Source organism: Bubalus kerabau, chromosome 20 (genome assembly GCF_029407905.1).
Source record: "Bubalus kerabau isolate K-KA32 ecotype Philippines breed swamp buffalo chromosome 20, PCC_UOA_SB_1v2, whole genome shotgun sequence".
NCBI lineage: Eukaryota > Metazoa > Chordata > Mammalia > Artiodactyla > Bovidae > Bubalus > Bubalus kerabau.
This window is the reverse complement of record NC_073643.1, coordinates 46079744-46094100: the sequence shown is the minus strand read 5'-3', so window position 1 is coordinate 46094100 and position 14357 is coordinate 46079744. Positions and strand designations below refer to the sequence as shown.

Sequence of the window (14357 nt, the reverse complement as noted above, 5' to 3'; positions counted from 1 at the left end):
GCTAATAAGTGTACAAACTCTGCCTATAAGTTCTGTACATAATTTGACTCTCCCACCTATAAATGATGGGTTAATTAAGCAAATGTATAACCATATAATGAAATTCTATGTAGTCATCTATAAAGTCACAAGTTCTAAAAAAAATCACTGATACAACTTTCCATTTGACTACTGGGAAACCGAGGCTCAAAAAATGAGGAGTAAAAAGACGACTGCTGAAAACTTTGTATTAAACAGCATACTTGTGTAAAAAAACCTCTCTATTCCTTGCCACTGGAATGTCCCTTAAACATTTGAACACAAGCTCACCTACCTCATGCTAACAGAAATCCTGGAATAGCCACTCTTTCCTGCAATCACCTCCTCTCCTTCAACTAACCTATACATAGTAGCATCACGTAACCAATTTCTATTCATTTCTGAATCCATCACAGTCTGATGCCTGAACTAGTAATCCCTCCACCCAAACTCAATATACACAATATGCACTAAATTAGATACTACCCAGTAAATATCCCTTAAATTGATCTCTTCTTTATCCTTTCTCATCACACCTACCATTCACTCTAAACGGTAGTTTCCTACCTCATCTCCCCTCTCAATTAATTCTCTACAGAGAAACCTAAGTAAATTTTCAAAACACAGCTCTAATCACATTACATAATCAAAACCTCATCCCATTCTTTAAAATCTATTTCTATAGTATCAAGACCAAATGTACAAATATTTGAGCACAACATAGCCCCTACACACTTTTCTAGCCCTATTTTCTACCACTTTACCCTCTAATATTTTTATACTTTCAACCTCAGCAAGGGCCTTGTTCTTTCTCAATCTTCAAATACAGCACAGTCTCTACTGAAACAAATGAGCAACTCCATTCACCACATAATCCAGGGAAATAGTCTCCTGTCTCATTCTTTACCAAAAACTATATACCCTGCATAAAAACGGGATAGTAAGTACTTGCTGAATATCACAGTCACAAAACACAATCAAGATTCTTCATGGAAAAGATTAAGTCTATAGAGGATCTAGTGTCATGGCTAAAAAAGAATAGCACCGAAGGCCATAATAAAACACTTTTAACCAAATGGCAGCAACAGAGACTTTGTGGTATTTTCAGAGGCAAAAATGAAATAAACTGAAATATTATCATAATCACTTGTTAATATGCATGTTTCTAAGGAAGAAGGAGGAACATCTGAAAACCTATAACTCACAAGTTTCTCCTTCTCTAGTTTCTGCAGCAAACTCTCCATGTTACTTCCAATCCTTGTTTTTTCTACAACTTCATAAAGGCTGCAATACATTCCATTCTTCAAAACTGACATAAGAAAAAATACACAGTTAGTATTCAAATCAAGTCTGCTTCTTATACATTGTAATAAAATTAAATTGCTCTACCTTCATTTGGACCAAAGTAAGTTTCCTTATAAAATAGTGCTGGAGGGATTTTCTGTTTCAGTTGATCCATACTCATAACTGTTTCAACATCTAACTTCTCAGGACTGAAAGAAAATTGAAAAGGCTTATTTGCTTTATCTGTATTTTTAACTCTAGTAATATTCTCTCTCAATCACTCTCTCTGTCTCTCAGACACATATATCTGGATGGAATACAAATGAGCATATTTATTAGTATCATACTTGATATTTGATATGTGAAGTTTACATGTATATACGGGTAGCTAAATAGCCCAGCAATATTACCAATCTTCTTTCTTTAAGCCAGAAGCTAATACCAATTTTATCAGCCACAAAGGATAAAAACTCATCATTTTATTAAAGGCAATTCAAGTATGAACAGTTAAATTGCTCCTCTACCATTTATGAGGGCTCATAACATTTACTGTGGTGTAGCAAAAGATCATTTTAAATCTTTCTATTCCAACTTACGTTGCAAAGGACTGAAAACAGCCTATAAATTTTAACTAAACTCACACATCAAGCTGTTTTCAGTCTATCATGTTCAAATTGCTAAAAAAAAAAAAAAAACAACAACAAAAAAACAAACGTATCTACTTAGGACAAAACTTTGAAAAATCACTTTTAATATTAAATCACTAAGAAAAAGTTTTATGCCATGAATGTATATAACTATTTAGACTATCTGCAAATCAAAACAGAAAAGTGGAGAGCTTTTTTTAACCTGTTTCCAAGTTTTCAAATCAATCTTTTTTTAAAAAACAAATCAGTATTTATATTTAAGTTCTTATGGATCAAAGTAAAAGTTAAATGTGAGAAAAACAAAAGCAAATTTTAAATTTAAGTAAGAACTGAATAATTAGCAACTAATTGCTACTTTCTTACAACACAACATACTTACAGCTTGACAGGCAAAAAAGCACGAGTGGCTGACCTCAGAGAAATGTAACACAAAAGCTTTCCTTTATTTAAAAGCTGTCCTTTCCACAACGTGTAGTTAAATTTATCTAAATAAAAAGAATAATGACACAACTCAGACTCTCAGCAGCCCAGAAGCAAATACATGTTTACTAGATATAAGGGGGAAAATAATCCAGAAACACAGTTTAAGTAGAACAATTACAAAAAAAAAAAAAAAAAAAAAGTCTTGACGTTTCTATTTACAGAGAATTCAAACAATTGAATTTTTGTTTGGGTATCTATTTTCATACAAAATTATTTCAGAGGAAAAGGTAACAAATTCATTTGCCTACATGTCTTCCTATCAGAATGCTGAGGAGCAAAGGCAACATGGTAATGCCCTCCTCTTCCCCCCAAAGGAGACGACACTAAATCCAGTCAACTATATGAACTCCACACAATGTCATATAGGTTCCACTTGCGTTCTTTTCATTGTGGAGAAACTTGCAGATAGAAAATGTCAGTATTGCTTTTAATCTTCTCTCCTTAATTCTAAATCCCAGATGAAATTAATACTTAAGTCTGAGTTGTGAAGCTTGTTTTATTTTTTTTTACCTTTATCAATCAAAGGGCTACAATTCTTTGGACTATTCACAGTACCAGCAGATTCTCAAAGGAGACCATATGTTTGGATGACCAAGTGTCAATGCTACATCTTAACATGGCCTCGAGTTTTTCCATACTTTGCAGTCTCATTCATTATAAAAATAAACAAAGCACTTATTTTTTTACTCAACATTAATTCTTCCAATTTATAAAACTAAAGGAAAGAAATACAAGAATCTTACCTGTGTTTCTATCTGCATTAAAGCTGTTAGATCTACAAATAAATTTTTAAAAAGAAGAGAGAAATATTACTGATTACTAATAACATGAAAGTTAACATTCAGGGCCTTGATAGAAATGCTATTTTTAATGGCATACTGTACAAAAAATTAAATCCTTCCCTCCAAGTATGAAGAACAAATTACTTATTATAACATTTAATAAACCCAAGTCTACGTGAAAAAATCAGAATTACTTACTTGCCTCAAAAATTTTCCCAAAAACACCCATCAGGAGAGAATCTAGTCCTTTAAAGTCTCTGTCAATTACTTGATAACAGTGATGAGATTTGAAGAAACAGCCTCAATCATATTTAAATATGTTCAGTTCAGTTCAGGCGCTCAGTCATGTCCAACTCTTTGCGACCCCATGAATCACAGCACGCCAGGCCTCCCTGTCCATCACCAACTCCCAGAGTTCACTCAGACTCATGTCCATCAAGTCAGTGATGCCATCCAGCCATCTCATCCTCTGTCGTCCCCTTCTCCTCCTGCCCCCAATCCCTCCCAGCATCAGAGTCTTTTCCAATGAGTCAACTCTTCACATGAGGTGGCCAAAGTACTGGAGTTTCATCGTTCAATAAATATTTACTGAGTGTAAGTAAGTGTTAGTCGCTCAGTTGTGCCCGACTCTTTGCGACCCCATGGACTGCAGCCCACCAGGCTCCTCTGTCCATGAGATTTTCCAGGCAAGGATACTGGAGTGGGTTGCCATTTCCTTCTCCAGGGGATCTTCCCAACCCAGGGATCGAACCCGGATCTCCTGCACTGCAGGCAGATTCTTTACCGACTGAGCTACAAGGGAAGCCCAAAATATTTACTAAGCTTCTATTAATTATTAGGCACAGTTCTGGATAACAGAATTACAGGGAGGAACAAAACCCTTGCCTTCACAGAGCTTACAATCTCATAAGGAAGACAGAAAACAGTCAAAAAGTAAATGTACAGTTTGCCAGAGGATGATCATTTTGTGCTCCAGAACAAGAAAAGCCACTACAACACGAAGCCTGTGTGCCTCAACTGCAGAGCTGCTTGCAGCAACTACTGTAATAGCAACAAGACCTAGGGCAGCCCCCCCGCCCTCCAAACAAAAAGCATTTGAGGGAATTTCTGGCAGTCCAGTGGTTAAGACTCTGCACTTTCACTGCCGAGGGCCAGCGTTTGATCCCTGGTCGGTGAACTAAAATCCCTCATGCTGTGTGGCAGCCAAAAACAAAAAAAACGGCATTGGTACCAACTAGATAAATTTTCAATATCAGGAAAAAAAGGTTAATCGATGAGGTTTTAGTAAATTTTAGTTTTTATTTCCAGACATGTCTAATTCTTAAAAGTTGTCATGAACAATCCTGTATTTAATGAATTTCAAGAGAAGCAAAAAAAATGGAAAGTGCTCCTAACTCAGCAGTGTAGCGTATGTGACGACAGATTCTAAATGACATGTAAGATTCACAAGTCTTACCTTGATGAAGGTACGAACTTCTGAGTTTGTATATCGTCTTTATAAGCAAAAGACACAACTGCATATGGACACACGTGTCTTGGTCTTCGCCTTGGCTCATCAAAGACATACTCATAAAAATAATACTAAAAATAAGAAAACGCAGAGTCACTTCTCTTAAGAAGGCAAGAATTAGAGTGGAATGTTATATTTATCTGCCTGATATCTGAGAAACACAATATAACTGAAGTACCTCTAACGAAGTTATCTTTAAGCACTGCCTGTCAATTTATTTAAAACAATTTGTACTTTATATTAATTTCATAATATAAAAATATTGTGCTTATACACACACACACACACACACACGTATTGTATGTATATATGTATCTTAAGTGCCAGGATACTAAAAAAGTTTACTTCTGAAGAGCTGACCACTGGAAATATGCAACAAATCTCCTCAAAAAAATGTAACAAATGGAGCATAACTTCCAGGTCAGCTCACAAAAGCCACTGATATGGAAATAAAATAGCAAAAACACAATCTCAAGCAAACCTACCACTATGCTCATTATTTCAAAGGAAAAACAGATTCTTGACTCCAACCACAGACAAGGCAATATAGGGAAGGTGGTCGAGATTACAAACACAGGTGACCATACTACTACTGTCCAGAAGGCAAGGAAATGAGTTAGTCCAGATGATTTTGGTGAATATAATTTTTGTTAAAAGGTCTTACCCACAGAGATTCTTCAAAAACAAAGGAGAAAGTATAAGTTTTTTTTAATATAAATAAAGTAAAACATCAAAGGAAGGGAGAAAAAAAAAAGAGAACATTTCCAGGGAGGGTAGCACCACCACTTTTATACACAATCCCTTTAGATATACACATTTTTTTAAAAAAAGAATAACATTCCTTTATAGTCAAACACCATATAAAACCATGACTGATATCAAATATTATACTTTTAGGTATGTGTGCTGCTGCTGCTGCTGTTGCTAAGTGGCTTCAGTTGTGTCCGACTCTATGCGACCCAATGGACGGCAGCCCACCAGGCTCCCCCTCTGGGATTCTCCAGGCAATAGTACTGGAGTGGGTTGCCATTTCCTTCTCCAATGCATGAAAGTGAAAAGTGAAAGTGAAGTCGTTCAGTCGTAGTTTACTATAAATCAATTATATCTGAATAAAGCTAAAAAATGAACTGCTGAATTTTAGAAAAATACTAATAAAAACAGAATCTATCAAATCAGTAACACAAAGTGATAAGAATTAAGGTAATTCAGGGGGCTTTAACTTTACCTTAAAGGTTGAGTAATATTTTATCAGACAGGAATTTTCAGGCCATGAGAAACCAAGGCTTTAAGATGAAATGAGATTGCTGAGGGCAGTAATCATACAAAAAAACAGGCTGGAGGTCAATCTACAAGCAGGGAGAACTAGCAAGGCTAAGGAATCTGAATATCACCCTGAGGAGGACCACTGTATGTTTCTGAGCTGTCTTGGAAACACTGAACAAACAGCAGTGCGAATCACTCTACGATGGCAGTGCTAAGTCTAGACTAGTGTGGTTACAGAGGGAACTAAAAGGGAGATATTTTAAAGTATTTAGTGACAAACTGATATGAGGTCATAACACTAAAGTGGATCCAGGCACCTACCTGAGTAAGCTCATAGGCTCTGTAAGCCAGAAGTGATGTAATTCTATTAACATTCTTCGACATATGACATTCATGCTTTGGTGTTGGGTCCGAAGCACTTTTATTTAATGCAGATTCTGAACTTTTTACACCCATGGTGTCATATACACTCTTTATTTTACCCTAAAATAGAGAAAATCTTTCACGTCCATCAAAACCTTATCATCGACTGTATGACATTAATATGATAGTATACCTCTGAATACAGATCAAAAAACTTATAACAAAAAAAATTGTAACAGTTTTTTTCTTTAATACTTGGTAATAAATAGCCAAAACTTTTTACCAATATTGAAACAGTAAGAAAAAGTTACCCTGCCCCAGAAAAAAGTTTTGAATTTAATACAAGAAAATAAAAACTTTCTTCACAACACTCTTCACTTGCTTAAGTGACATTATCAATGTATTTCCCTCTTTCATTCTTTTCGTTGGAAAGGAAAGCTAACTTTAAGGTTCAGTAAATTCAGATTAAAGATGGCGAACTTCTCTCAAAAGTATCTTATATACCAAACACAAGCAAGTACTGGCTTTTAATCAAACTCCTAATCCAAATCAAATGTTATCTTTGATATACTGAAATTTTTATAAAAGTCAAAATTACCTTCATTATTTTAAAAATAACCACATCACCCACTGCCCCAGCTTCCAAAGGATTAGCTTGTAGTAAATCAGCATACCTAGAAAGATAGACACCTAGTAAAGAGACAAATGAAAGAATTATTAAGACACAAATATAAAAAGTCCAAATACTTAACCTAATATTACAATTATATAATATTCTAAGAGATAAAATTATAAGAGCTATTATAAGATTATAATAAGAAATAACGAGATAATTACAAGAGATAAAAGGTATCACACTTAAAAAAATGTAATGATGGTAAAAATAGCTGATATTGAACCAAAGCAAAAATAAAACCAGAAAAAAAACATGAAACTAATCAAATTTCTCAGTATCACTAGGACTAGACTAAGACATTAAAAGAAAAAAAAGATAACCCTTGTTCAATTGGAAGTATGCAAAATCAGAAACAAAGGATAAAACTGGTTTTATACTGCAGAACCTGAAACTAGTCTCTTTTTCTGGGAACATGACAAAGCATAAATGAATGTAATTTTTAGGACTGCAGCAAAACTAGATAATATAAAGGGCAATTTAGGAGTAGGTATATGATAAAAGAACAAAAGATTACCCATGGAAGGATTGCCAAGAATTGTTATTTTGGACTGGCCCACCTGTAATCCTTTTTCACATATGCTCTGAACCTAAATAAACAAAACATGTCATCTTGCAGTCACATAACATTAAAAATGTGAAAAGATAGTCTATAAACTCATTTTAAGTAAAATCCAAGCTTCTAAACTATATTTTAACATTACAGAAATTATAAATATACATACTAGTTTACTCGTAACAACTAAATATCAATGTAAAACTGGTTTACATTTCCAATGTAACCACAGTTGAAATCTATTTTTTGTTTATGCCAAGTCGGACAGATACTCAGAATTCACGACATTCATATATATAAACATTCCCTTTTAGAGAGAATTAGAATTGGCAAAATATTTGAGAGACAGTAACTCCATCTAAACATCAAAGGAGAAAAAATAGTTCTCAGCACATATAATCAGCAATAGAGAAGATAATCTACTTTTTTTGGTCTTTATTTTTAATAAGAGGATAATTGCTTTACAATATAGTGTTAGTTTCTGCCATACATCAAGATGAATAAACCACAGGTGTACATATGTCCCCTCCCTCTCAAATCTACCCCCCACCTCCCACTTGATAATCTACTTTAATAAAAGGAAAAGTATTTATTATCAAGCACATTCCAGGGGGGAAAAATAGCTCTGATCAAAGAAAAAAATGAACGTATCTGAAAAACAAATCACAAAACAATGAAATACTTTGCATTACTAAATCACTTTTTCCATTTATATATCAACAAATTGTTAGTTTATAAAAATCAAGTGTACTGAATAATTGCAAATTATTAACGTACAATGCAAACATTTTCAAAATACTTTTTATAAAATGAGTTCACTTACCTTATACCGATCAACCATCAGAAATGCATACGATTCTGAAAGTTCTTTATCCAAACGACCATCAAACTTCAGTTCTCTTCGCTTTTCTGTAAACTAAATGAAATTAAATCTGTAACAATGCCTTAGCACATGCCTATATTGTTCAAGTGAAGAGTTTCAGGAATTTTATTTCTCAGAAATTCCAGATCAGCACTTCCTTGGTGGTCCAGTCATTAGGACTCTGGACTTCCACTGCTGGGTACCCAATTATGATCCCTGGTCTGGGAACTAAGATCCCACAAGCTGTGAGGCACAGCAAAAAAATTTCAAACCTACCAAAATGGAAATTATCTTTTCTCTCCCTGAAATTTCTGCACTTCATTTTTCCCTCATTATAATTGGCTCTTTAGTCTTAAAATATAGTCAAATAAGCCTCTAGTGCTGAACAATTTTAACGAAAATTCTATTAAAATCTCATCACACTTTTTTTTTTAAAAAGCTGCAATGTTTCTTCAATGCTGCCACGGGCTTTTTCTAGTTGTGGCGAAAGCAGGGGCTACTCTTCTAGTGGAACTTCTCACTGCGGTGGCTTCTCTTGTTGCAGAGCACAGGCTCTAGGGCACTCAGGCTTCGGGAGCTGTGGCTCTCCAGCTCTAGAGCAGCTCAATAGTTGTGGCACATGGGTTTAGCTGCCTTATGGCATGTATGATCTTTCTGTACAAGAGATCGAACCTGTGTCCCTCTGCACTGGAAGGCTGATTCTTAACCACTGGACCACCAGGAAGTCCCTCCCATGGATTTTTAAGTTCATATTTTGATTATCTTTGGATTTCTTGTTTTATCTGACATGGTGCATAGCATATAGTTGTTTTCATCGCTGAGTGGTGTCTGATTCTTTATGACTACATGGACTGTAGTCCGCCAGGCTTCTCTGTCCATGGGCTTTCCCAGGCAAGAATACTGGAGAGGGCTGCCATTTCCTTCTCCAGGGGGATCTTCTCGACCCAGGGATCGAACAGACGTCTCCTGCATTAACATGCAGATTATTTAACACTGAGCCACCAGGGATGACCCACTGCATATAGTAGGTGGCTTAATAAATCTTTGTTTAATGACCAACTTCTAGACTATAAACTCAATTAGAACAAGGAAAAATGTTTCATTTCTTTGCAACTGTATTCTCAGTGCCAAGTACATAAGCCATGCTTCATACCCATAAGAATGACTTGGTCTAAGTACATCTGAACTGTAAGTCACCCTAAACTGCTAGCGTTCACATTTAGATACATAGAGATATGGAGCCTGTATCTAACAGATGTACATGGCAATATTCAGGCTATTACTGATCTTCAATAATATAATGAAGTTTTAGACTAAATTTTCATATAAATTAACAAATAATCCCTATCATATCATGAAACTACATCAAACTACCAAGGTTTTACTTTTCTCTGGGAGCCAGTAACATTTAGCTACTTTAGGGATCCTTTCAAAGTTAAATACTGATAGCACTGGATTTACCAATTTTATTTTTTTTTTTTTAACCAATTTTAAAAGTACAAAATTAATAGCATTTCATGTACATGAGAAAGCAGTATACACATCAAATGTTTCCAAACATATCATTTGTATTAACTCCAAGATTATTATGGCTTTTCCTAAACCGAAACTCAAACAGTATTCTAATCTGTACGTGAAACTTTAATTCACTACCTAAAAGGCTCAAATACTTCCCTGTGTTCTCACTTTCTCACTAAGAATTTCTACGAATGATATTAAATTCAATTCAATTACCTGGCAATAATTAAGGGAAAAATTAAACATCCTAAAAATAAACGCACCTTGGAACTTAAGACACAACACACTCTTAAGAGATTCCACTTAACTAACATGTGCTTGAAAGATCAAAAAGCCTCCTGATGAATTTACAATAAAGCCATTAAACAGTAAGTTATCACTACGTTTAAGATTCATTTTTAGTAAAAGTTATTTTATACAATCACATTAATTTATTAACACACAGATAAAATGCAGTGCAATATCAACACTGTTTAGGGGAAAAAACACGTCATTTAAACTTGTTTTTCCCTTTCATAATTTGGCTTTCCTAAGAACTTCAGCTTTTTTTAAAAAAAGTAAAACAATACCAAGCTATTAACTGGTTCTGAAGAATCTTACAAAAGGCACAATCGAAAACATACCTCCTTTTCCAAAAGCTCGTTATGTATCAAGCAAGCACGCCTGTAGTTAAAATTTGCTACTGAAGTTGGTTCAAGGTAAGATGAGTGGAGAATATTTAAAACATCTTCAAATTCCCGAGAGCCTGGAGTTAATGGCTGAAAAAGTGCTAAAATGAAAAACAGTATTAATTTTAAAATTCCATCTTAAAAGTAGTTTCTTACATTTTTGTGGCTTTTATATAACTTATAAATATACTGAAAAAATTATCAGGGCTATCCTATTTTGTGAAGTGCAAAAGACAGTTAATTGAAGAAAAAGTCTAGCTGCCTATTACTTGGGTGTTTTGTGACATGTAAAAGAAACACTGATTAATTCATTGAAGAAAAAACTCTATAGGAATGCACATCTGGCATTACACATGCAGAAAAGGAAGTTACAATTTGGCAAAACCTAGCAGATGCTACACTAGGCAACCTAAACTACTTAAAGACGCCTGTGTATATTACTCATAAGAAGCTGTGCATAAACTCAAACTACCTCAACTCTTATTTTATGTTACACATATGTCTAGGACCATTTATTTCAGCAAATTAAATGCTTACGCCATAAGTAAAAGCATAAAAACACCTAAGCCATTTAGGTGTCTATAGAATAAAATTATTCTACATGGTTTTTAAAACTAACGTTAGAATAACATGTTGCATCCATTAGCTTCTTGTATTAACAACATAAAGTGGGAGGATATCTACTATGAAAATTTGGTGAAATGGAAAGATGTGGGACTTTGGAGTCAAACCTGGACACAAATATCAGCTCTAGTATTTACTGGCTTTGTGAGAGACCCCAGGCAAACCAACTTAACCAAGTAAGCTCATTACTTTGTTCAGTAAAAAGGAGAACTCGAGCTATCCTAATAACCACTACGATGCCATACACCCATATAAGACAACACTTGGAAAAGCTCTAAGCACAGCATCTGGTGCAAAGTAAGATGGTAAAAGTTTTTATTCCCCACTTGGCCAACTACTACACACTCCCTTTAATTTAAAAAAATACTTAAATATTCAATCTGTTCTTCAATCAGGAGGCTAATAACCTCAAATTTCCACCTTGTGGATGAAATAATGTGACATAAACTTCAAACATCAAGTCTACATATATATATACATTTTCCCCAAACTAAAAATAACCACTTTCATTGTTATTCACAGAACAGATGTTATATGCTATTACCTTAATTTCTTTCAAGATACTATTTATAAAGAATCAATAAATGTCAATCAAAATACCTTTAGGCCACTACTGGAAACAGTGTTCCACTTGTACTTAAGAGTAGCTGTTTCTACTGTATTCTCTATTCAGTTATTAAGCTTTAAAGGACATAATGTCAAAGGATATATCCATTCATTTACCAAACAATGTATATATTACAAAAGTTTCTGTAAAAGCAGTAGTTTTCAATGAGAGAATGTGTGCAGAACAAACGATCCCAACTACTTCAGAATTACACACTAAAAAAGCGAGAGGTGGGTATAAAATCAACATTACTTATAATAATGCAACAAAGACACCAGGAGTAAACAGGGAGGGGGCGGACACTCAAAAAGAACTATTACATGCAAAAAAGTGTCCTATAATCAAATTTATAGCAGATGGATATACTCAATCATCTATTCATTGCAAGCTCCAAGACAGAAGGAACTATAACTGCCTTGTTCATTCCCTTTACTTGGGGCACTGGCCCCAAGTTGAATGAATGAGGAAGCGAGTAAAAAAAAAAAAGAGAGAATAAAATTTGTCAAGTTTTTTATACTAAATACAAATATGTTCTAAACTACCAAAATATGATTGTTTTCATTGTAAATTAGGTCTCACAAATTCAACAATTCAGTGATTTATAAAGCAAAATGAAAGCTCAAAAAACAGCGAGAAATCCATTCTCTCAATTCAAATCTGTTTTACAGAATGTTGTAGGAGAAAATGTTTTATCTTTGTGTCTATCCCCAACTAAACTAGAAAAACTTGTGAGGAAAAACAGCATGTGGAGTAGTTTTTATAGGCTTTCACATCCAAAATAAGCCAAGCATGATTTTTAAAGATGGATTTTATACATGATTGATTATGTTTCTAAACTAACAAGTGCCTTCAGGTATCTAAAAATGTGATAAAAAGAAGTATCAAGTGGCTTTAAAATTCTATGATATTTTACTAATCTACATAAAAGAAATTTTTTTTAAAGATATTACAACACTATTTCTACCATCAATCTAACCAAAAGCGAAAGATATCAGTTAAATCATAAAAATGTATATAGAAACTAACTCTCAAATCACTCTCTAAAAAGTACTTAACATTTGTTTCATTCCAAAGCAATGTCCTAGAGTCACCTCAAATGTACTCAAGTAGTCTGCCCATGTGAAAACACTAGTGAAATTTTTTTTTTAAACAGAAAAAATGTGCAAGATTTTAGGTCTAACAAGAAATACTTGTATCCTAAGTATTTCAAATGTCTCAACTGGCTTTAGTAGTTAGGCTAGAGTTATAATTTCTAATTTTTATTCCCAATTATCACTTTCAGAAGAATAAAATTTTGCTATAACTATTTTTAAAGATTTCAAGTCAATGTGCTAGTAATGGCAGTTCAGAAATATAAAATGTTCTGAAAGTACATTCCCTGGTGGTCTATCTGTCCTTAATAACCACTGAAGCATGTATGTGATCAACACATACTGTCAATTCTTTTAAAGAAAACATACAGATGTCACAGTATCATCATCTGAGGCAATAATAAATCAATGACTACCCAAATGGGGAACAGAACATTTTCTATATTAATCACCAATTTCACATTAGGAAGTCAGTATCCCATATAATATTCTCCAGATTCTGACGATTTTTGAGTTTAACTGTTAATGGCTCATTATTCCTTTTCAGGTATGTACTAATAGCTTTATATACATTATCTCATTTAATCACCAAAATCACCCTATGAAGTTCAATATGGCTATTTCACAAATGAAACTGAGCTAACACTTAACTTGGCCCAAGGTTAATATATGAATAAGGCAGGTGGAATTCAAAATAGGCTCCCTAGCTGCAAATCTGTATCCTGAACTGTAAGTAAAAGAAAAGATGTAAATGGGTATATAAGAGCTGAAACCAATCATTCCAAGAGCTGGAAAAACACAATTATTTCCTTATTTTAGATCAAGAAATTGTATTAGCTATATGGATACTAGCTATAAAAAAAAATTTTTGATGTCTAGCATGTTCTTTCTACCCTCTTGTCTGCTTTTAACTCTAATTTCTTAATATTTTTCTCATTTAATGCATTTAACAGGGTCAAAAGCCATAACTAACACCCTTTGTTTGGTTTATAAAGGTTAACTAACAGCAGTCATAATTCTTCTAGACATTAGGAATACATAATTTTGCTCATATACAGGCTTTCCAACCATCTGTTATCAGAAAGATAAGTTACTGAGTTGACTTCTGATTTAACAAGGTTTCTCTATTGACAAAACAGATTATAAATGTGTTTCATCATTTCTTTTCCCCTCCTTCCTGGACACACCACGTGGCATGTAGGATCTACATTCCCAACCAGGAATTGAACCTGTGCCCCTTGCAGTGGATGCAGTGTCTTAAGCACTGAAGCACCAGGGAAGTCCCTTTTATAGATGTGTTTTTATGGGATTCAAGGAAAGAGTTAGAAAGGTACTTGGAGATACATAGTTCAAATAAGGAAATTGATTATACCATCATATCAGAACTAGAATATTTTATATTATTTGC

At 34.1% G+C, this 14357-nt stretch overlaps 1 protein-coding gene across 4 annotated transcripts in view; it reads right to left on the bottom strand.

The window, feature by feature from the left end:
* Positions 1-14357, bottom strand: part of TASOR (transcription activation suppressor) — a 49270-nt gene that overhangs the window by 29710 nt on the left and 5203 nt on the right. For all 4 annotated transcript variants that reach the window (XM_055558159.1, XM_055558160.1, XM_055558157.1 and 1 more), the window contains exons 2-11: positions 10583-10728; positions 8403-8495; positions 7541-7613; positions 6949-7040; positions 6309-6470; positions 4671-4795; positions 3176-3207; positions 2329-2434; positions 1408-1511; positions 1224-1327 (exon numbers count right to left, since the gene is read on the bottom strand). In XM_055558159.1, the coding sequence (XP_055414134.1) occupies positions 1224-1327; positions 1408-1511; positions 2329-2434; positions 3176-3207; positions 4671-4795; positions 6309-6470; positions 6949-7040; positions 7541-7613; positions 8403-8495; positions 10583-10728 (1037 nt within the window). The remainder of the gene's footprint in view (positions 1-1223; positions 1328-1407; positions 1512-2328; positions 2435-3175; positions 3208-4670; positions 4796-6308; positions 6471-6948; positions 7041-7540; positions 7614-8402; positions 8496-10582; positions 10729-14357) is intronic.